Source organism: Linepithema humile, chromosome 4, assembly GCF_040581485.1.
Source record: "Linepithema humile isolate Giens D197 chromosome 4, Lhum_UNIL_v1.0, whole genome shotgun sequence".
Classification (NCBI taxonomy): Eukaryota; Metazoa; Arthropoda; class Insecta; order Hymenoptera; family Formicidae; genus Linepithema; species Linepithema humile.
Window position 1 is genome coordinate 8,023,751 of NC_090131.1, and position 24,530 is coordinate 8,048,280.

Below are 24,530 nucleotides of genomic sequence, written 5' to 3' on the forward strand. Positions count from 1 at the left end.
AGTTTTCAAATGTATTACAAATTTTCCAGAAACATAGTTACATATTGCTGGAAAATTAATCTAAGCGTTTAAAAAAAAAAATGGTATTCAACTGAAATTGTTTATATAAATTTTTAATCTTTCGAATTAAAAGAAAAAAAAACGAAGAACTCGGCAATCTGTAACATACGGATCAATGGAGTGTTTTCTCTCGAGCAAAGCATACGGGCTGGATTAGAGATGGAAATTGTATAAAGGCAAACACAAACAGCAGCCAACAATCCTAATAATCCGCAAACATCATTTATCATCTGAAAGCGGATCCGCCCTAACCCGAGACCACTCCTTCTCGAGGGCGCGCGCAGTCGCCGTGACTGTCTCTTTCCCATTTCGTATGTGTGCGTATACTTACATCTTTACCACAGCTTTTTACCCTCCAACTACTTCTATGATTACGTGTACAATCGGCACATCCATCTAATTTTTTCACTAAGATTCTATGACACGATCAGGGATATGAAAATAATAGAGAGAAGGATTGGAGAAGTAAAAGAAAACTTTTAGATGTAATTAACTATTATTACGACAGATTGTAATTTGCTACTGAAGATAATCGCAGGGCGATCGAAACGTTTAACTAATAAAGGATGATATTACATCATTCCTGAGAAAAAAGAAGTTTTCTTTCTTTTTTATCACAGATCCATATTGGCTCTGGATCTCCTAATTCCCTGAATTGTATTAAAAGAAACCTATTATACTCGATTAAAGCAGTATATAGAATTGAAAACATTATGATTTAGATTTAAAATTCTTTATTGTGTCTCAACAAATTATTCATTTTCTTTGCGCTTATTCCATATGTCTTTAATCTTTTCACATTCAAAGACATCATTGGATGGGCATTGCCTAATTTTCTATTCTTCATTTTATTCAATTGAGTATTCTTTCTCTTTTTCTTCTGAACAGTTTCGTGTTCACCAATAGGCGTTACCTCTTGATTGTGCTTTTTTACATTAATATTATCCATTCTAGAATTTTTCTTTTTTTCATTACCCGTCTTTCTCTTCTTAGGACTCGCAGCGTCTTCGTCATTGTTTGATACATTTTCTCGTTTCAGCTTTTTGTCCATATTTACCCCATCTTTCTCTTGAATGCATTTATCTTGCTTTTCATCGTTATTGTTATTAGAGAAATTATGTATCTCGTTGTTTTCTGTAATGTCCATGATCTTTTCTTTAGAAACAAGATCAATATTAGTAGATTTGACATTAAGGTTGCTGTGTTTATTCTTCTTGCGTTTACGCTTCTTCCTGCTAGTATCAGTTCGCTCAACGGTAAGTTGGTCTTTTTCGTCTTTTTCCTTTTCTTCCGGTTTTTCACTAAATGTATAGAAATGTAATTAATGTGCGATATAATTAATAATGTATGCATTCCTAATCTGATATATAATACTTACGCATATAAACTCTTCAAAATTTTTCGCTTCAGTGCTTCATTCTTTGCTTTCTCCTTGTAAATCTGAATCTCATTCTTCTCTACATGTTCTAATTTATGCTTAAGAGCTTTTTTTAAAGGACACCATTTGTTCAATTCCCTATCGTCAGCCGTCAAAATCTTAAAAAAATTAAAAATTGCAAAAACTGTTATTACAATTTTCTTTTGTGGCACATTTATAACACTAATAACAATCTTACACAAATAATACTTACTTCCTCAACACTTAACCCATAATCATTTGCTATTACTTTCCTATATTTAAATCTACAGGGTAAATCTCCAATCATATCCTCATAATCTAACGAGTAATATTGATCGAAGTATCTCTCGTAGGAGGGAAATTGTTTGGGATCAAATTTTGGCTTGTCTTTTGCTATAAGCTCCGCAAATTTACTGCGTCTCCTTCCTTTCCTCTTTTTCTTACTTTCAACAAGTTTGGATTGCAAAGCTTGATTTTCATCATAATCTGCATCCATCTGTAACCAAGAGACAATCAGTAAAATTTGTGTACAAAATATATTGACAAGTATATAATAGACTGTTATAATAAACACAACTATTGGTAGACTATAATAAGCACATTGAAATCTGTGTCTTCACAATGAGGTTCTTCGTATGGTGCAGCTTTTGTGTCAATTTGGTCCGCAATCGGATCATAATTGTCCCATGGGAGTTCGATTTCCAATTCTTCATCGATCTCTGGAAATTCTGGCTTCTGATTTTCCTCTTCGCCAGCATAGTATTCATCGTTAAAAAGTTCTTTCATCGTTCTGTCGTGTTTATTTGGATCAAAATCGGTATCAAAATCAATATTATCAAAACGCATATCATCATTTCCTACAATTAGCATCAATACAGAATTAGACGAAAGTAATTGGATAATTTTTTATGTCAGCGTTACAAATGTTAGAATGTTTAGAAATTGAAAAAATCATATTACCTGTGATTTCCTTTAACTTGTCTATCTTTTCTTCTATTTCTTTTCTCTTCAACGCCTTCAATTGCTTTAGTTCTTCCTTCTTCTGCTGTTTCTCTTTCTCTTTTCTTTCCCTAACTTCTGCTCTCTTTTGAGATCTGCGTGTATCTTTTTTTCGCATTGAGTTTTCCATTGTTCGCGGATATCTTAAAAAAAAAAGTAAATGTCACGAATAAATAAAAAAGATAGTAGCGTATTTGGTAATTAATATTTTGTGCACAGAATAATTTGTACCTCTTGATAAATTCTTGATCAGGTTCTTCAAATCTAAAGTTATATTTGCGTTCAAATTCTTCCTGGTTTTGAATAGTCCTTTCATCCTCTGACAAGTTTTCATCACTATCATGAGCAACATGATTATATTCCAGATCCACATCGTAAGATTCCTTATCCATATACTTGTTATTTAGAATATAATCTCTCAAGAACTTCTCACGTGAATCTAAATTAGGATCTGTCCAGTAATCACGCAACGGTTTAAAGACTTCTTGATCTTGAGGATCTATTTGCACCTGTTCACCTTTCAACCATTGCTTGTAGGATTCCTCTTCCTAAACAAGTGATATAACAGTATTAGAATAAAATATATAATATTAAAAGATAACTTAATGATAAGTTTATCATCTAATATAAAAGATTACATTAAAGAATTAAAAATATAATAATAAGTGCATACCTTGTGATTTTCATCTTTTGTTTTTTCCTTTATTTTCAGAAGATCAGTTTCATCATCCCCATCTTCATCTTTCAGAACGTTTCTAAAACTATCTTTTAACTGTTTCTGTTCCTCTACATAAGTGAGCGTTTTATATTTAGCTTTTTCATTTGTACTATTTTCATCTTCACTGCTACTAAAATGTCCATCTTTTTCCAGTATAATTTTACGTTCATAGTCTCTTAAAGAGACAGCCTTTTCCTTCTTGTTCTTTTCTTTTGCTTTAATATCTTCTGATATTTCAGGTTTGACAGTGTGGCTGAAGAACTTAACTTTTTTATCATATATACATGGATCCTCGTTTTTCAAATAAGCTAAAGTTATAAGAAACTCTTTATCAAATTGTGGATCTTGGATCTAAAAAGTTATACATGTAATTAATATTGATGATTAATTCACATTGCTATAATTAGTTAAACTTATTATGAAACAAGAAAAAATTAAAATAAATATCATTTTTTTATTAACATACAATTTCTTCTTCGTCTGAAGAACTGCTATCACTTGAATCTGCACCTGATACTGTAGCACTCTCTCCATATCTAGCTTTTACTAAAAAATGTACAAAAATAAGAAAAAAATATATTTTTTATTTAGCGTATACAGTAGATCAGAGATGCCTAATCAATCAATCAAGACGTGTTTTTTCGATAGATCTTCACATTTTAATTTTTATTTTATTTGATTCTATTATAAAACTTATATTTGTAATTTTAATATTTATTTTGTTCCTATTAATTTGTTTACACTTAGTTTATGTCTATTGATATATTTAATAAACATTGAAATCACATTCAAATTTTGTATTTTTCTCCCACACATGAATAGATTACGAGATTGCTCTATATAAAAAAAAATAGCTTGCATGTACAAAAAGATTGGGCAGCTCTGCAGTAGATCCTTAATTTTAGAACTTAATTTTATTATACATAATAATTGTATAATTTGATTATTGAATATATAATTAAATAAGTTAAATAATTGTGTAAATTATACAAGTACAAATTATTACAAGTTTTGTTCTTGTTATCAAATTATAATAGAGAAGTTTGCAAATAGGTTAGATTCACTCACGTTTATGCAGTTCTTCTTTTTGTCGAAAATTATCATAAATGTTAGCGTAAACTGCATTTATTTTTAATTCCCCGTCGGAGTCCGAATTATTATCGTTGAATAATGTCGACATGTTATTTACATTTAAAAAGTAAATTACAAAAAGTAAATTAAAAAGCGATTATAAAACCACGCGAAACACACATGAAACAGCCGCTAGCAGCCATTTAATAGGTTAATTCATTTTAGGCTGTGTTCCGAAATTCACAGTCAGTATTGGAAATCTATAGTTTACGTAACGTATATTGTAGATATAACACAGGCAGAGAACGCACAATTTCAATAGAATTGCTATCTCTTTTCAACTCGGTTAGGAGGAGACTTCTGCGAACGTCATGAGCAGTCTATACTTACTACATCTATGATTGCATGTAACATGGTGTGGCACTACGTACATGATACGTGTATGTGACATAACCTTCACTGATTTTTCGTTATCATGCAATATTTTTTGCGTTTGACGATGTAAAGTGTTCCTAGAATTTTATAAACAACGTGACATTTGATAAATATCGTGTAGTGAACACTACTGCACGATGAATCTAAGTAAAACGGAGAAATTAATAGCTGCTAAGAAAAAGGTAACATGACGGATGAGGAATCATTGACATTCTCAAAGCTGTCGCATTGTCGTATATAATTGACGTATAGATTAATATGTAACGTGATGTAAAAACATTTATTATTGTTAAGAAAACACTTTCACTCTGCAAAATTAACCAAGTTTTATTGTACTTTTTATCATAAAGTTTGTTTTATTACAAACGTTTATATTTTACTCTGATTATTTTTATGAACAAACAAGTAATGTGAAAATCTTGAAATATTACAAGCTGTTAAAATACAGAATAAAAATAGCTTACTTTAATTAGTAATATTAGTAAAAATGTTGGATTTAATATTTTACTTGTTATTTGATTTTAATGTAATTCTAGTTTTATGCAATTTTTATTGCAGCTAAAAGAATTCCAGCTTCAAAAAAAATTGCAAGCACAAGAGATCTCGTGCAAGCAACAAAATATGGATATAATGGATGAATCCATATCACAGGTAATTATTTGCTTGTAATATAAGTGTGATAATATATTTCAAAGATAAATTTGTATATTCTATATTTTTCAAATTTTATATTTTCTGCATTGTAATATGAACTTACAATCTGCTTTAATAACTTAATTAATTAAAATAAAATAATTTAATTAATAACAATAATATTAATTTTTATACTAAAATAATATTGTACAATTAAGATTTAGGTTTCAGTATATAATAAAAATATTAATATAAAATAATGTGCTTTGTAGTGCCAAACAAGTTGCCAAAATTTTGAAGTGAATAAATTTTGCGATCAGAATAAGCAATATGAAATGGAACACACAGAGAACTTAATCCAGTCTAATAAACATCTGGATGATATAAACATTACAGACGAAGCAGAAAATGTATTAAATCTTAGTGACACTAATATTTCAATAAGTGCAACCAAAAGTAAAATAGCAAGTAGTAGTGACATAACGGAAAAGAACATTCCCATTTTGGAAAGTTGTGCAGAAGATACTATATTGTATGAAACTAATAATAAAAATACCACAAATTTGTATCTTCAGCCAGATTCACATTTAATAGAAAACGATGGAAAATATAATTTGAATAGTGCACCATTGAATGGATCATCAACAATGCAAAAAGAACATTTATTAGAAATGGCCTCAGAAGTTGCTAATGTGCTCACTGATACAGATCACACTGAACCAACTTTGTTCGATCTTGATCTAAAGTGTCGCAATCAATTTTTAAGTACTTGCTTAGAAGAGCAAAAACAACTTGTAAATGATTTACATATTCAAGTTAGCCGTTATGTGAGTATAGTTTAATCCACTGTAACTCTTATACTTATATGTTATCTAATCTTATTATTGTTATGGAAATAAAATAGAGTAGCAGAGTGGCTGAACTGGAAGGGATTCTCGCTACAAAGGATTCTGAGTTTGAAGCCAAATTCATTCGCGAAATAAGTCCCCTAAAGGAGCAAATACAAGTTCATGCGCAGACTACTGGCATTTTGATAGCAGAAAAGGCAGAGCTCACAGCAGCTTTAGAACAGAATCAGAAGATTGCAAGACAATATTCAGGTTAATATATCTATATATAAAATATCTAAATGTATAAAATTTATGCTGAAAATATTGAAAATATTTGTAATGGTTGTTGTAATTAAATGTCTTCTATTTAGAAGAGTTAGAAGAAACGAATGGAAAACTGAAACATAGTCAATTTCGTATTAATGAGCTCGAAAAAGAATTAACTCAAACAAAGAGTAGTTCTACGGACACTCAGAAAAATGTTCAACATATACAACAAGCCTATGATGATCTTGAAAAGAAATATTATGAACTCAGGTATTACAGCATAAAATATATCATGCACACATGTATGCGTGCATGCATGCGCACGCGTGTATGTTTAGTACAGATTTATACAAAATTCTCAATTTATTTACAGAAAAGAAAAGGAAGATTTAGAATTAGAAACATCAGAATTGAAACAAAAATTAAATTTAAAGAATACCGAATTTATTAGCTTGCAACAAGAATTTCAAGAAAAAGCAGCCTTACTTTCCTTAAATGAATTAAGAATACAACAGGTAATTCTACATCACTCAAGATTGTGATCTTATCTATTTAAGATTGTCATTTTAAAATGGCTGATAAAACGGAAATCATTTTGTCGCAGTTGACCGATACATCACAAACATTAGAATCTCAGCATCAAACAGCAACGGTAATGGAACAACAATTGACTCAAATGAGGGAAACTTTGAAGTTGGTGAGTAATGAAAAGGATGAAGCTAGCAGACAATATCAGAATTATGTACGACAATTGGACATGCAACAAGCAAAACTGCTTAATGAAGTGCGTATAAATATTCATATTGATTTGCTCATAGAAATATAATTACGGAAATGAGCATATTTAAATAATTGCAGCTTGAAAATGAAAGAAAAGCAATCAGTGATTTAGAAAGCAGAGAGAAAACTTATGTACAACATTTATCGGAATTGGAACAACAACTACAACATGAAAGAGAGAAAAATGAAACTTTACTGCCACTACAAGCACATAATGATGAGATAAGTAATTTAAAGAAAAATATCGAGGAATTGACTTTACAGTATGAAAGGCTTCATAGCATATTGTCTGAAAAGGTAAAAATATTTGTAAAAAAGCAACTTAAAAATTTGTAAAACAGATATTTTTATAATATAAATGCTTTTAGGATGCGGAGATCGAAACTTTAACGAACGAAGTGCAAGAATTACGGGATACAAAAAATAATAATGCAGATGCGGCAAAATTAGTACAGGCTCTCGAAAGCGAAAAACTTGGTGCATCTAGAGCTGTTTTACAAAATCAACAATTAAAGAAACAGTTGACTGAAATGCAAAATGCTTTTGTCACACTTGTAAGTAACACAGCTGCACGACTTTCATTGACATTAAGTACTTTTTGAAAATAAAACGTGTGGTTCTACAAAAATAAACAATAATATAAAAGGCGATAAGAATTGGAAGAACGGTTGTCAGAGTGTAAGAAAACTACTATTATAAATTAATATACAAAAAAATATAAGTGTATTTTGGCCACAATTTTAAATCCTCTTCAGTTTGACAATGTATAAGGAAGAAAGAAAAATATAAAGGAAAAAGTTACATGAGAAATATTAAAAATTATATAAAAATAATTAAAAAATTATTATAACAAAGAATGCACTCATTGATCGCACGATTCCATCCACAACACATCAGAGCATAGTATAAACACAATTCTTATTACCTTTTATGTTTACGTTTTGAAAGTATTGTAATATTATTGTTTATTAAAAATCCAATATTTTAATGGAATTATATATAATATAATAAAAACTTTTTTCAGAGTAATACTAAATTAGATTTAACGGAACAACTCCAAGCTGAACGAAATATTGGCAGAAAGTTAAATGCAAAATTGAATACTTTTGAGACGGAAATAGACAATTTAAAGGAAAGATTAAAGGAAAAGGAAATATTTTTAATAGAATTAGAGAAAGAAAAGCTGCAAAACGCGCAAATTGCAGATCAAATGCAGCACTATCAAGCTCAATCTCACCACGCTCATACACTTCAACAAGAATTACATAATGCTTTGGTAATTAAAAAATTTTAATTAATAGTTTATTTTGTATAATCCATCTTATTATTTCAATTCCACAATATCATTTTATTTAATAATGATAATTTAAATCACAGATTTATATAGAAAACTTAAAAAAAGAAAATGAGGAACTTTTAAAGAAGTTAAAACATAAAGTAAAAGAAGAGACAAGTTTATCTCAAAAATCTATAAATATTAACGGAGATCAGTGCATAGCGAAGAATGAGCAAAATCCTGATGATATTGCAACAACGCACAGTTTACTACTCTCGGAGAATACAAATACTTCAGATAATTCTGGGCCTATTACAAAATTAGAAAAGAGATTTAAAGAAACGATGGAACAAGTCGCAGAATTAACTGATGAAAAACAGAAATTGGAGCATCTTGTTCTTCAACTTCAAGGTGAAACAGAAACTATAGGTGAGCTCTATTATTCAATACCAAGTTTATTGCAGTTTTTTTTAGAGATATAAAATTATTTTTAAATTGAAGACTATGTTTGATTAAGTATGACGTATTTAAACAGGAGAGTACATCACTCTATATCAAAAACAACGAGCGGTCCTAGGAGATAGATGGAAGGAGAGAGAGCAAACCTTCCGTCAATTGGTGGAACAACGTAATCAGCAACAGGAACAGTTACACAAATTAAAAGTATTAGTTACTGAACTACTGAAGAAACATCCTGAAACATTAATAAGTCCTACGGAACCTTGTATGGATTGTCATAAAGGTAACTGATTTGTATTTGAGTTTTTGTTTGCAACGTTTAAGTAAATGTGTAATTATAAAATTTGTTTCACTTATACACAGAGTGAAAAAAAATATATATATATAATTATATATATATACATATTTTTTTTTCACAGAAATAATGAATGTCGACAATCTTGCATTCCCTGAAAATGAGCATCAGGAGAATGTGGAACTACCATTGATTGAAGATAAAACGGCATCAGAGATTCTTGATCTTCTGACAGAAATCAAAGACTGTAAAGATGCATGTATTATTGAACCCAACTTTCATCCTTGTCCATGGTGTTCTGGAAGACTTATCACAGTGTAATTACGAATAAAATTATTTCAATCTTTGCTACAATAAAATATATTTATACAACACATACTAGTTACGTAGAATGTATATACTTGTATATATAAAAAATTTTCAATCTTTTTCAAACTTCTGTATCAACTTTTTAAAGGTGCAAGTGAACATTTTGTTTAAGAAATTACTTTTTAAATACACAGTGCCTTGAATAATTTTACAAATAGAATCGTTTTTGTCACACTTATTTGTCTCGAAAGCCTTCCTAAGATAAAAAATAAACTTATAAATAAACACACAATATTTTTATGAAATTTTTATTTTGCATATTGATTAAAAATTTACACACTATGCTTTCAAAGCATATTTTCTTGGTGGAAATGCAGTATTCTTGCGTATTTCCTTCAATGTTTTTCGGCTAGCCTGATAAGGAGTGAGAACACGGCGCATAGCTCTTGTTTTCTTGGGCCTCAAGTCAAGAGGCTTATACTTTTTGTTTTTATAAAACAAACGGAGGTTACCCTTTTGTTTCTGGTGCATAATGATATATACACGTGCGATAGCCTTCCTCACAACTCGACTGTAATAATATAATAGAAGCATTTTATTTATTTCAGATATATGCACTTATATATAAAACATTGGCAACATAAAATGTTAAATTAAAAAAAAAATTCAATAAATAAATTTAAAATACTTAAATATATATTTTAAGTTAAAGTATATTGATTATATATTTCATAATTTTAAAGATTGTTACAGTAAACAATATCATACATTAAAATATTATCATTAAATTTGAATAAATTATAAATGTGTTATATGAGTATTAGTATTTTATAAAAGCTTACATTTTAGATAATTTTGAAGCAGCTCCTCCAGTAACTTTAGCTACTCTTAACGTAGTCAGTTCTGTCTTCAGCTGCTCAAGCTGCTTCAGCAACTCCTTCTTATCCTTTGTCCTTAATTCCGAACACTTTACCTTTGCCTAAAATAGTGCAATATAAATGAGTGTCTCCACATGTACATTATGCAAAATTGGAACACTATAGGTATTGTTATTATGAATCTTATTATTGGTTTTATTTTTCTTGAAAAAGGATTGATAAAACATGTATAAAAGATAACGTATAAAATGGAATTTTTTTTCTATTTTAAATTATAATTTAATAGTTGTGACGCTATCGACGTTTCGATAATGAGAGGTTATGTGATATAATTTGGTTAATAAAATAGAAAAAATTCATAATTTATCGATTACATCGTAGTAATCACACAATTCCTATAAAATAATTAAGACACATTAACCGTTGATGTTCTAAATAAAATTCGATTATTATTCTATACATTACTAACCATGTTTAACCGTTCTTCTTGTACCAAACATGTACCACGAACACCAAGAAAGAGAATGAAAGCGAATGACTCCTGCCCGCAAGATGCGTTAACGCATTACGCATGACGGAAGTCGGTACGACGGCCAATCAACTTCTCGCATTTCTGAAAGCGAGATTAATGACAGCCGCAGTGATGCAAACTCGAGCCGGCCAGCACCAGGGCTCCGTGGTAGGAAAAGCACAAGATCTATAGAGAGAAAGTTACCTCATGCGTAAAGAGGGACGAGCGGCAAGAAGGGCAAATGCAGAGAGCGGCGAGCGGCAAGAGCATAGACATAGGAATATAGGGACCGAGCATATCGTTGCGGGGGGGAAGCTACTGCGGGACGGTGCGAAGAGGTAAAGTGTGCCTAAATTTGATTGGCTATTAGTTTGCGCAAGCGCGATGTAATGGCCGGAGCACAGACTTTTGCATAAAGCATAACGCATAAGCATAAGGAAATTGATTGGTCCATTTCCTTATGCATTTGCTTATGCTTATATATAAACCAATCAATTTCCTTATGCTTATGCGTTATGCTTTATGTAAAAGCTTGTGCTCTCGGCTTAAGTATCGTGCGACTTCCAGTGTGCATGGACATAGGAATATAGGGTCGGAGTGTAACGTCGCGAGAGGAAAATCACTGAAGGAACGGGACGAGGTAAACTGTGCATATTTTTGATTGGCTACTATTTGACGCAAGTGCAATTGGTCATTATTCGACGCAAAAATATTATGCAATTTGGGCAGATATAATGAGCATTTGAAGTTATATCAAGAAAAAACATTAATTAAAATTGTTATTTTAAATATATTTTGTGAATATAAAAAATGGTGCAGTGTTTTGTACAGTCTTGTAAAAATAGATCCGACTATCAAAATTGGAAACAAAGTAATAGCAGAAATAATGTAAAAATAACATTTCACAGGTATTGAAATTATTTATTCATATTAAAGTTAATATTATATGTTTAAAATAATATTATATATTTTATTTTAAGAGTATAAGAGAGAGAGAGAGAGTTGTTAAAAATATTGTTTTTTTTCTTAGTTTTCCCAAAGATCCTAAAACTCGTACATTGTGGTTAGATATTTTGGAAATAAATTCATCATCTATCCCAAGTACAGCTCGTATTTGCTCTGTCCACTTTGAAGAGAAATTCTTTGACAGAACATGTTTGATAACTCGACTTAGACGAAATGCATTACCTAGTGTATAATAACAACAACATACGTATAACGATAACCAATCAGATTCAGGCACAGTATCATGGCGGACCCCCCCGCATTTTGGCTTCACTCCCCTCGTCTATCAACCAAGTTTACGCTCCGTCCCTATATTCCTATGTCCATGGGCAAGAGAGGCAAATGCAGAGCAAGATCTATAGAGAGAAGGTTACCTCACGCGCAAAGCAGTGTTGCTAGACGGGACCACGGACTAAAGCCTTGTGTCCACGATGCTAGAACTCAATCCGAGATCTCGGTCCGAGTCCTCGAACAATAATATTTATACTTGGCTGAATATAGTTAGCGTTGTAATCGAGTTACGATTCTTTACGATGATTTTCTGATCTATGTTATATTGCCAAGTTGGTTTATAGATATCATCAAGTAATGCACCGCTTGATTTCGAATGTTTTATTTTATTTAGATGGTCCAGATATTGTGATCATAAATTATTAATTTTTTTTTGCAATTTCAGTTGTTAGTGGTTGTCCTGTTAATTCTTTGTACTAATTACAGATTATCTGTAAAGCTTGATCTCGTTTCATACGATTATGATAATCAACACTTTTTGTAACATATAAACAAGAATGTTGTTGATATAACATTAATAAAATTTTAACATTTTTCTTATTATCCATTTTTTATTATAAAAGAAGTTTTTTCTGAAAATCAATTTTATATATTATTATACTTTTCTTGAAAAATAATATGTATATATAGGTTATAATATATTTTTAATGTCTAATTTAATCTGCATTAAAACTAATAATAACTACTTATGTAAATCTTATTAATTATTAATCTTATTAATTTATTTTATTTAAGAATTATATTTCTCTTATTTTTCAATTCTATAATTACTTACTAAAATATTATTTATATTGTTCACAGTATCTCGTATCACTATAAGTATCTTATATTTTGTCTTGACAGATAGTAAAAGAAACTAGTAAAATCTAATAACTCGCAATAACTCGTACCGAAAAATGGGACGCAACACATTTTTTCGTTCGAGCTTCTTATTCGAGTTTTGCATCCAAGTTCAGTGTGTACATGATCCGAGTTCTAGTAACTTTCCCTCGGTCCGAGATCTCGGACCGAGTTCTAGCATCGTGGACACAAGGCTTTAGTCCATGGTTGCGTCCCATTTTTCGGTACGAGTTATTGCGAGTTATTAGATTTTACTAGTTTCTTTTACTATCTGTCAAGACAAAATATAAGATACTTATAGTAATACTAAGGCACTAGATATGTAGGTATTCTCATCCGCCATTTTGGTTCCTACTAGATGGAGAATTATAGCGTATATAGTATAGAGTGCGTTCCACTTAATGCCCGCAATGCTCCTAGAATCATTTTATCCTCGTTTAACTTTCGATGAAAAACAAGGATAAAATGATCCTAGGAGCGTTGCGGGCGTTAAGTGGAACGCACCCATAGTATAGCGTACATGTGTAACACGTCAATTATTAAAAATGATTCAGGACTTTTTTCGACTCATTTTTTGGCAAGGAATAACACTATGTACTTAGTGGGCAGTCTTTAAGTGTCACCCTGTATACGCTATAATTCTCCATCTAATAGGAACCAAAATGGCGGATAAGAATACCTACATATCTAGTGCCTTAGTAATACGAGATACTGTAAACAATATAAATAATATTTTAGTAAGTAATTATAGAATTGAAAAAATAAGAGAAATATAATTCTTAAATAAAATTAATTAATAAGATTAATAATTAATAAGATTTACATAAGTAGTTATTATTAGTTTTAATGCAGATTAAATTAGACATTAAAAATATATTATAACCTATATATACATATTATTTTTCAAGAAAAGTATAATAATATATAAAATTGATTTTCAGAAAAAACTTCTTTTCTAATAAAAAATGGATAATAAGGAAAATGTTAAAATTTTATTAATGTTATATCAACAACATTCTTGTTTATATGTTACAAAAAGTGTTGATTATCATAATCGTATGAAACAAGATCAAGTTTTACAGATAATCTGTAATCAGTACAAAGAATTAACAGGACAACCACTAACAACTGAAATTCCAAAAAAAATTTAATAATTTAAGATCACAATATCTGGACCATCTAAATAAAATAAAACATTCGAAATCAAGCGGTGCATCACTTGATAATATCTATAAACCAACTTGGCAATATAACATAGATCAGAAAATCATCGTAAAGAATCGTAACTCGATTACAACGCTAACTATATTCAGCCAAGTATAAATATTATTGTTCGAGGACTCGGACCGAGATCTCGGATTGAGTTCTAGCATCGTGGACACAAGGCTTAACGTTACGTGTGTTTTTATCTCCTTGTGACCCATGGAGCCGTAATTCCATGAAATTTACGTAAAAGTTACTACAAGTTACTAGTTATTACTAGTAATGCTTTTTTTAATTTTATTTATTTAACTAAATTTGACGATTTAATTAAAACTTTTGTTAAAATCATAATATATTCTGTAGTTTTCTTATGAATAAAATACAAATAAACAATTATAATTTGTTAAATAAAAAATAGTACTACCGTTACGTCTGTATTTACGGCTCCATGGGACACAAGAAGATAAAAACACACGTAACGTTACGGACGAAATACCTAGTAACTTTTGCGGACTTCCGGTGCGGATTACGGATTACGGGCTGTATGTGACGGCACCCCATTGAACTATATACCATACTGGAACGAGCACAGGCTATCCCCTCCATTCGACAAAACGGTCAGACAAGGCAGTGACTCGGTACCGGATTTCTTTTTCTATCTCGTCTACTCTCGACTAATAGTAGCTGTGAACACGTGACCAAAACTGTTGGTTAGATAGAGAGATCCGAGTCCGAACAGCTATCTCTATCTGACCGGTCGAGAACAAAGGCGTGCTCGTTCCAGTATGGTATATCGCAACTAATAGCGTTTTCGATTATACAGGATTTGAACGACCCAGGGTTGGTTAATGACGTCATTGCAACCTCTCCACCAATGAAAGACTTGCATTTATAGTAAAATAGTGATTGATCAACCCTGGGTCGTTCAAATCCTGTATAATCGAAAACGCTATAAAACAAAACAGTATTGTTTTACTTTTCAAAAAAATTGTCGTATATATTAAACCTTTCAAAAAACCTGTCATATATATTAAAATTTTCAAAAAAAACTATATACTTCTATAATCCTATACTACTTACAAAAAAATATGATATCAGGAAATGGCACCAAGTGGGACTAAAGAACTATGAAAAAACTTGTACACTATTTCGATCACAGATGTCTATACTAGTACTAGATCGCTAACTTCGTCAAAAGAGCTGAGGCCGGCAGGATTTCCGGTTTCGGCCATGACTCCCTACAACAAAATGGCGACAATGCGTGTGTATGTGTATATCTGTACGTGCGTATGCACATGTGATACCCGGCGTGGTGATACAAATTGATAATATTTGGCGGTATTCATAGTCCGTTCTTATATTCAAAATTGTCTTAAGCACAGACTTATATTTGCTCTCTTCGTCACACATAGATTGTGTCTGACGAAGAGAGCGAATATAATAGCGTTTTCGATTATACAGGATTTGAACGACCCAGGGTTGGTTAATGACGTCATTGCAACCTCTCCACCAATGAAAGACTTGCATTTATAGTAAAATAGTGATTGATCAACCCTGGGTCGTTCAAATCCTGTATAATCGAAAACGCTATAAGTTTGTGCTTAAGAAGATCTTGAATATATGAACGGACTATGAATACCGGCCATTGTAAAAATTCTTGAAAGATGCCGAGCAGTTGTTAAGCAGTTGTTGAGCAGTTGTTGAGCAGTTGTTGAGCAGTTGTTGAGCAGTTGTTGAGCAGTTGTTGAGCGGCCATTTTGTTGTAGGGTGTCATGGCCGAAACCGGAAATCCTGCCAGCCTCAGTTTTTCCATACGTCAAAGCCTAAAGTTAGCGATCTAGTACTAGTATAGACATCTGTGATTTCTATAAAACTCTTCTATAAAACTCTTGTACATAAAGCTGTCGTATATATAATTAATTATATTATATACTATATTTTATCATATTTTACATATATTATACTATATATACTATATATATTATTAGGTATACTATATATATTATAAAAAAATTTAAAAAATATTTAATAAATAAAAATATTTATTAAAAAACGTAAAAAAAACTTGGCGCTGCTACAGTAAACTACATGTTAATTTTATTACTTTAAGGTGTAGCAGCGCCAAGTTTTTTTGCGTTTTTTAATAAATATTTTTATTTTTTAAATATTTTTTTTATTTTTTATAATATATATAGTACTGTTGCGGATTCAATCGATTTCGTGACAGCGGTCGATAATCGAATTATAATCCGCGGATACAGTCGGAATCAATAATAATCCGCGTGAAGCCGGAGAGGCAGCACTTCCCGGCAAGCATATTTGGCGTGATTGTTTTCGTCAATCACGCATAATACACGTGAAAAATCGCGAATCGTAAACAAAATTCCTTTGGGTTTCTCGGCAGCATACGAGTCGGCAGTCGCACAGAATCTCTCCAAAGGGAAAGTCGATAAAAGTTGAGCGTAATAATCAATTAGCGGGTTATATTTTGATTAAGTCGGAGCATTCGACACGAATTAGAAGTACCACGAGTGCCGTATTGTACAGAGTGCTATACTATCGAGATTTAGTTGCTGCAAACATTTCGGCGAAATAATTGATAAAGCGAGCCCTCAGTTAAAGTGCAATCTCTTGTTAGACTCTGAAGTGTATTACGCACAGTAACGACTTTTAATCAGTTCTAGTTTCACATGTCGGTGAACGAACAGTAGCGACTCATATTTCAGATTTAATTCACGTGTCAGGGAGTTAAATTAATGTTATCTCTTACACGCCGACTATTCGATCGCATGTAAGAATATTTGAAAATTCAATACTCGTATCAGAGTACACTTTGCGTTCACGAGAGCGGTGTCCTTCAGATCAAACAAGGTCAAAAAACAATTGCGAAAGCACTCTCTGCATGTGACGAATAATATTTATAGAAGGTTCTTTTGGATTTTCGACTCGACTTAGTGATTGTGAATAACAAGCGAGATCGACTTTTATATACATTGTATCTTGTTTGCATCAGTATTAAAAAGAGAAAAGGAATGTTTTGAAAATTCCTTCAACGATCTCATCTTTATTGTTTATAACTTGTGAAGTGAATTAATCAATAAATTTGTTAATGTGTTATATTAAAGTGTAATAACTTTGATTCGGCACTGGCATAAACTGCCACTTTCCTTCGCGCACCAAATTCGGAGCGCGTCCATCCTACGTTAATACAGTTCACTCATATCGCTCAAAACTGAAACATTTAATGGTCCTTCGAGCCGGATGAAGGAGTGGCAGCGAATCAAAGTGTTCATCGAGTGATTCGAAAACTAACTCCATTGACAGTTCAAGTGATATTCAAGTACAAGTTCTAACGGTTACTCCAGTATATTTCAGTTCAAGTTTAGTTTTACCGGAGAAAGTGAACTTCCACGTGATAATATTCATAGCAGTTAAATAGCATTCAGTGAACTCTAGTGTCAGGATGAAATCGGCACTTACGAATCAACAAACTGCATTCTACTCGATAGAGCGATCTCTCGCTAATTTCAAAAAACTCGGTCGTTCCAACTGGACGCCCGCAAAAATTCGCAAGATTAGCGAGTTTGCAAGAAACTTGGAAATCAGTGCGTGCGCAATCACGCAATCCTTATTCAACTTGTTCCCGAAGAAGATCGAGATGAGTGCGACTACTTTAAAGATGATCAATTTGCCTTTCATGAAGATAGCTATCAGACAGCCAAGGACTTCATGAACGAGTGTTTCGAGGAATTAATTCCGGTCGTAAGTCACGATTCGTCAACCGACACTACAATTTCCCGTAACGAACCCGCGTCTTTTTCGTTAAAGCATCTTCCACCAATTAAGCTACCCCCATTCTCCGGAAAATCCGAAGAGTGGGAAACGTTTCGAGATAGATTTCAAGCGCTGATCATCGATAATCGAGACCTTTCGGATTTTAGTAAAATGCATTTTTTGGTGTCGAGTCTCACCGGCAGTGCTCGCGACGCGATAGCTGGCATTAAAGTCATTGCAGATAACTTTCAAGTAGCGTGGAAAGCGTTAACAGTCAGATTTGAGAATAAACAAAGATTAATTAAAACGCATTTATCTACTTTATATCATCTTCCATAAATGACGCGCGAATCAGCTGTTGAGCTCCACGCACTGCGCGACAAAACCGAGCAAGTAATCTCTACATTAAACCGTCTCGATCGGTCCTCGGACGATATAGTTAGTGATTTGTTAGTCTATTTCATATCACAAAAGTTCGATTCTGCTACGCGTAGAGCGTGGAAACTCAAAACAAGCGATAGCGATAATCCCTTAACTTATAAAGAATTAATACGTTTTTTATTGTCGCGCGCTCTCGCTCTCGAAGAGCTTCATTTTCATGAAAGCGATAGATCAAAATCGCACTCAAAAGTGACGAGTGCAACGGCCACTGCGTCATTTAAAGTGTCATGTTTGATGTGCAAGCAACAGCATATTTTCTCCAAGTGTCCACAGTTTGTTTCAAAGAGTCCTCATCAGCGACACGAGTTAGTGAAAAAATTCCGACGTTGCTTCAATTGTCTGAGTAAAAATCACTCAGTGAGTGACTATAAAAGCAAATTTACGTTTTTGTAATAAAAAACATCATACCATGATTCACCTGGAAGCGGACTCCTTGCCATAAACTGTTTCTAACGTATCAAATTTGCATAAAGAAAGCGAAAATGCAGCGAGCGTTGCAGCGCTTTCATCCGTTACAATGACTACAACTCCGACTCCGGTAGTCTTATCGACCGCCAAGGTAAAATTGCGTGCGCCTTCTGGCCGCTCGTTAACCGTCAGAGCCTTGCTTGACGGTAGATCAGAGCTCACCTTCATTTTAGAGCAAGTTGCACAAAATTTACATCTAACGCGTATACGAACGTTTACGTTCACGTCAGGAATCAGCTGCGTAAACACCGGAACTTGTCGCTCCGCAGCGTTAATTTACATTATGCCTCGTGATAAACCCGAACCAATTTTTACTACCGTTGCTTACATCATGAAATCACTGACAAGATATGCTCCCAGAAGCGTTTCGAATTTGCACGAGTGGAAACACATTTCGAATCTCAAGTTAGCTGATGATGACCCTACCGGATCAACTCCGATAGACCTCATACTCAGAGCTGACTTGTACAATCAAGTACTCGTTAATGTGCATAATGGACCAATCAGGCAACCAGGCGCCATACAATCACATTTTGGATGGATCTTGTCAGGAACCACATCTGTTCCAAGTCATATCGAGTAGAACACTTGCGTAGTCGGTTCAACTTTTATTTCGTCGCTCGCGTCAAATAAAAATCATGATTCACGGGTCTCTAAATTAAATCAAAGATATCAAGTAGTCGCTCATCATTGTTTGTTAGAATATCAATTACATAAATTTTGGGAGAGCGAAGAAACGCCTCAATTTAGTCAGTTACCTCCAGAGGATAAGCGCTGTGAAGAGCATTTCCAGCGAACTCACTCGAGAACTGTAGACGGAAAGTATATTGTGCGTCTTCCTTTTCGAGAAGATTCTCCAATCGAAATAGGCGAATCTCGAGAAATAGCGGCGCGTCGACTTTGTTCACTGATTCGCAAACTTAAAGGTCAATCTACTATCAATTCAGAGTATTCCGAATTCATGCGCGAATACGAAGAACTAGGGCATATGCAACCCGTTCCTCCTTTAGAAATCCATCACTCACAAGTTGTGTACATCCCGCATCATCCAGTTATCCGAAAAACAAGTTCTACTACCCGTTTAAGAGTTGTCTTCGACGCGTCCTGCAAGACGACCAACGGAACTTTTCTTAACGACCATATGCTAATCGGCCCTAAGTTGCAATCGGATTTACAGGCTGTTATATTGCGCTGCGACAACATAAGTACGTTTATTCCGCGGATATAGCCAAAATGTACAGGCAAATTCTTGTTGATCCGCGAGATAGAGACTATCAGCGTATATTGTGGATCGACGGTAACGCGAACATTAAAGAATATCAGTTACTTACAGTTACTTACGGTACCGCTTCAGCTCCGTTCCTTGCACTTCGAGTGATAAATCAATTGAATGAAGACGAAGGTCTTTCTTTTCCGTTAGCCTCCACCATTTTACGCGACAACATCTACATTGACGACGTTCTATTCGGCGCAGACGATCTCTCGCAGCTAAAACAAATTTGTAATCAACTTCGCGAATTATTAAACCGCGGCGGTTTCACTCTTCGAAAGTGGGCGAGTAACAAAGCGGAATTGTTATAAGATATCCTATCCGCTGATCACGGTCTAGCTTGTTCTAAGAATCTCGAATCCGACGATAACCTAAAAGTACTCGGCATCTTTTGGAACCCATCACAAGATAGCTTTCAATTTCAAGTAACCCTTCCTAATACTTTTCCCATCACTAAGCGAACGATACTCTCAACAATAGCTAAGTTATTCGACCCCCTCGGATGGGTCACACCCGTCGTTCTTAAGACAAAGTTAGTTATGCAGCATTTGTGGCGACAAAAGATAGGCTGGGATGACCCCATTCCTAAAGAAATTCGGTCACACTGGAAATTAATTTACGATTCTCTTTCTCACATCACCGATATCAAATTGAATAGATAAACCGTGATTCAGACACAACGAGTGTAGAATTACATGGGTTTGCTGATGCATCCACCGTAGCTTTTGCCGCAGTAGTTTTTCTACGAATAACCTCGCGTTCCGGACGAGTCAAAGTCTCACTTCTTGCCGGACGATCTAAAGTCGCTCCAATTAAACCAATGAGCGTCCCTCGTCTCGAACTCTCAGCGGCAGTTGTATTAGTTCGTTTGATCAATTTCATAAAAGAGTCTCTTTATTTAACGAACGTTCAGATTCATTGTTGGACAGATTCCACAGTAGTTCTTGCTTGGTTGAAAAAACACTCATCAACTTGGAAAACATTCGTTTCTCATCGGGTGTCAGAAATCCAAACACAATTACCCGACGGTGCATGGCATCACGTAAGCACAACCGATAATCCCGCCGATTGCGCTTCGCGCGGATTACTCGGTTCCGAGTTACATTCCTTTCAACTTTGGTGGCATGGGCCCTCTTGGTTAAGTCTTCCCGCAAACGACTGGCCTAAGTCAATCAAAGCAACCTCAGATGAAACTCAATTAGAATTCAAAGCTTGCGAAATTCATCAAGTCAACACTCCTGAGTTGTGGGATTTAGCTTCCCGCTATTCCTGGTGGCCGAAGTTAGTGCGCGTCACTGCATATGTTTACCGGTTCATAGATAATTGCAAAACAAAGCGACAAGGAAAGCATGACAATCTTCTCAACTCTCACGCTCTCACAGCACCCGAATTCAACCGAGCTCGGAATTTTTGGATACAAACAGCTCAAGCTGCCGTGTTCGAGAGCGAACTTCACAAATTGAAACTTAATCAAGCCGTATCTGTAAAATCTTGCATATATTCATTAACTCCATTTCTTGACTTTACCGGTTTGATTCGAATCGGGGGGCGACTTGAACATTCTCAATTATCATTCGAATCCAAACATCCACTCTTGTTAGCAGATCATCCCATTTCTACTATAATCATTTCATATACTCATATTGTTTCCCTTCACACCGGTGTTCAAGCTACACTCGCAAAAATTCGACAACAGTATTGGATTCTCAAAGCTCGAAGTTTAGTCAAATCAATTATCTACAAGTGCGTTAAATGCACACGGGAAAAGGCTCAAGTAGCCAATCAAATGATGGGTCAACTTCCTAATAGTCGCGTATCCGCACCAGCTCGAGCATTCTCGCACAGCGGTGTCGATTACGCTGGTCCCGTATTCACGCGCGCATCAGCTGGTCGAGGAATCACCTCTCGAAAATCGTACATAGCAGTTTTTATTTGTTTAGCGACTCGTGCAATTAATTTAGAGCTAGTCAGCGATTATTCTACCTCCACCTTTTTGAATGCGTTTCAACGATTCTGCGCAAGGCGTGGACTACCCGAAGTCATGTATTCGGACAATGGCACCACCTTCACAGGAGCCGATCGAGAATTGGCACAAGCTTTTCGAGATGCTCAATGCAATCCCAATTTTCTTAATCTCACCGCTTCAGATAGCATAACGTGGAAATTCATTCCCCCTCACGCGCCCCACTTCGGCGGACTGTGGGAAGCCGGTGTTAAAAGCGTCAAGTATCATCTTCGTCGCGTGTTAGGGTCACATACTTTAACTTTCGAGGAATTTACAACTTTACTATGTCGAATTGAAGCCTGTTTAAATTCCAGGCCTCTTTCTCCACTCACTGATTCATTAGAAGATTATGAAATTCTCACGCCAGGTCATTTTCTCATCGGCTCAGCGATCACTACAAATCCCGAACCTTCCATTCTGCACCTTAACGAGAATAGATTGTCGCGATGGCAACTGTTACGGCAAATTATGGAACGCTTTTGGAAGTTGTGGCAAACCGATTACATTAACACCCTTCAACAAAAAACAAAGTGGCGTAAAGAAAAACCGTCAATTCAGATTGGTTCATTGGTCTTAATTCAGAATCCGTTACTCCCTCCGTGCAAATGGGAATTAGGACGTGTCATTCAATGTCATCCAGGCTCTGACGGATTAACTCGAGTCGTTTCAATTAAAACGGCAAGTTCGGAATATAAGCGACCGATAACAAAAATATGTTTACTTCCGATAGACGTTAAGTCCAGCGAACAAATCTCGGAGCCCACCTTATTGTAAATCTACGCTTAGAGGCTCAGTCTACATAAAGCGCGCTTAACACGACAGTCGTAGTTTCAAATTGTAACTCAAATCAATTCTTATCGTCTTCAGAATCCGTCAAGGCGGGCGGTTCTCGAAGTTTAATAATCTATTAATCTCAATTTTATTATACACTCACCCGAAAAAAAAAGCGGTACACTGAAAATGTGGGAAAAATTCATCAAATTTCAACTGACGATAACTTCGTAAATAATAAAGATAGAAAGTTCTATAAAATATGGAAATGAAGCTAAAAATCTCTACTTTAAGAATCAATTTATTTCAATGTTGCAAAATAAATTTATTGAAAATGGCGGATGACAAAGCGCGAGCATGCAAAATTGAAAAATAATGGTTCGAGTTTGCGACGGTGCACGGTATAAACAAAAAATTGTAGCTTATTGGGATCAAAAGCGTACGAAAGTACAGAGTCTCCTCTTTAAAATGCTTTTTTATGCATCTTGATACGATGATTTTTCGCCGAGAGATTCGCATTTGAAGAAAAAGGCAGATTCTTACTTCAAATGCGAATCTCTCGGCGAAAAATCATCGTATCAAGATGCATAACGATGACCGATTTATTGTTTTAAATTCATTAAGAGACAGACATCGAACGGCTGTTCAAATTCGAAACAATTTAAGAGATGTCCGCGAATGTAATGTATCCGTTGACACTATTCGAAACAGATTAGCGGAACACGGTCTTTTTCCGCGCAGGCCAGCAAATGTACCTTCGCTTATGCGTCGCCATCGCGTAACTCGACTCAATTTTGCTGTCGAGCATGCAGGCTGGACATATGCAGAATGGAGTACCGTTCTTTTTAGCGACGAATCTCGTTTTTGTCTGTATTCTTCAGACGGACGAGAACGAGTATACCGTCACGTTGGAGAACGATTTGCAGACTGTACTGTAAGTGAGAGGCCTAGCTACAATGGTGGCTCTGTAATGGTTTGGGCAGGAATTTCTGCGAATGCTCACACAGATCTCCACTTTTTTGACGCAAACATGAACGCAGATGTATACGTGGAAGACGTACTCATACCGTACGTTGTTCCGTATGCGCACTTCATCGGAGAGGACTTTTTGTTTATGCAAGACAATGCTCGACCGCACGTTGCGAGAAAAGTGCTTGATTTCTGCGATGAAGTTGGCATAAATCGACTCGAATGGCCAGCAATGAGTCCAGATTTAAATCCCATTGAACACCTATGGGACAATATTAACAGAAAAGTACGAAATCATATACCTGCAGCAGGTATATGATTTCGTACTTTTCTGTTAATATTGTCCCATAGGTGTTCAATGGGATTTAAATCTGGACTCATTGCTGGCCATTCGAGTCGATTTATGCCAACTTCATCGCAGAAATCAAGCACTTTTCTCGCAACGTGCGGTCGAGCATTGTCTTGCATAAACAAAAAGTCCTCTCCGATGAAGTGCGCATACGGAACAACGTACGGTATGAGTACGTCTTCCACGTATACATCTGCGTTCATGTTTGCGTCAAAAAAGTGGAG

The 24,530-nt window shown here is 34.4% G+C and overlaps 4 protein-coding genes across 4 annotated transcripts; 2 read left to right on the forward strand and 2 right to left on the reverse strand.

The window, feature by feature from the left end:
* Nucleotides 1-777: 777 nt before the first annotated feature.
* Nucleotides 778-4,503, reverse strand: LOC105674162 (protein KRI1 homolog). The gene is made up of 9 exons (XM_012370307.2): nucleotides 4,245-4,503; nucleotides 3,643-3,722; nucleotides 3,132-3,527; nucleotides 2,690-3,006; nucleotides 2,420-2,601; nucleotides 2,060-2,316; nucleotides 1,692-1,955; nucleotides 1,439-1,596; nucleotides 778-1,361 (listed from the first exon to the last, which is right to left on the reverse strand). The coding sequence occupies exons 1-9, from the start codon at nucleotides 4,354-4,356 to the stop codon at nucleotides 785-787; spliced, it is 2,343 nt and encodes a 780-aa protein (XP_012225730.2). The 5' UTR covers nucleotides 4,357-4,503; the 3' UTR covers nucleotides 778-784.
* Nucleotides 4,504-4,628: 125 nt separating this feature from the next.
* LOC105674161 (Golgi matrix protein 130 kD) lies at nucleotides 4,629-9,598 on the forward strand. Its single transcript, XM_012370306.2, has 13 exons — nucleotides 4,629-4,864; nucleotides 5,241-5,333; nucleotides 5,588-6,142; nucleotides 6,220-6,415; nucleotides 6,517-6,682; nucleotides 6,786-6,927; nucleotides 7,017-7,196; nucleotides 7,271-7,489; nucleotides 7,561-7,746; nucleotides 8,217-8,468; nucleotides 8,570-8,897; nucleotides 9,004-9,210; nucleotides 9,347-9,598. Exons 1-13 carry the CDS (start codon nucleotides 4,820-4,822, stop codon nucleotides 9,541-9,543), a joined length of 2,766 nt encoding a protein of 921 aa, XP_012225729.1. The 5' UTR covers nucleotides 4,629-4,819; the 3' UTR covers nucleotides 9,544-9,598.
* Nucleotides 9,599-9,823: 225 nt separating this feature from the next.
* Nucleotides 9,824-11,038, reverse strand: RpL35 (Ribosomal protein L35). Its single transcript, XM_012370308.2, has 3 exons — nucleotides 10,879-11,038; nucleotides 10,374-10,510; nucleotides 9,824-10,102 (listed from the first exon to the last, which is right to left on the reverse strand). Exons 1-3 carry the CDS (start codon nucleotides 10,879-10,881, stop codon nucleotides 9,871-9,873), a joined length of 372 nt encoding a protein of 123 aa, XP_012225731.1. The 5' UTR covers nucleotides 10,882-11,038; the 3' UTR covers nucleotides 9,824-9,870.
* Nucleotides 11,039-21,032: 9,994 nt separating this feature from the next.
* LOC105674148 (uncharacterized) lies at nucleotides 21,033-22,991 on the forward strand. Its single transcript, XM_012370285.2, has one exon. The coding sequence runs from the start codon at nucleotides 21,033-21,035 to the stop codon at nucleotides 22,989-22,991; it is 1,959 nt and encodes a 652-aa protein (XP_012225708.2).
* The last annotated feature ends 1,539 nt before the right edge of the window (nucleotides 22,992-24,530 follow it).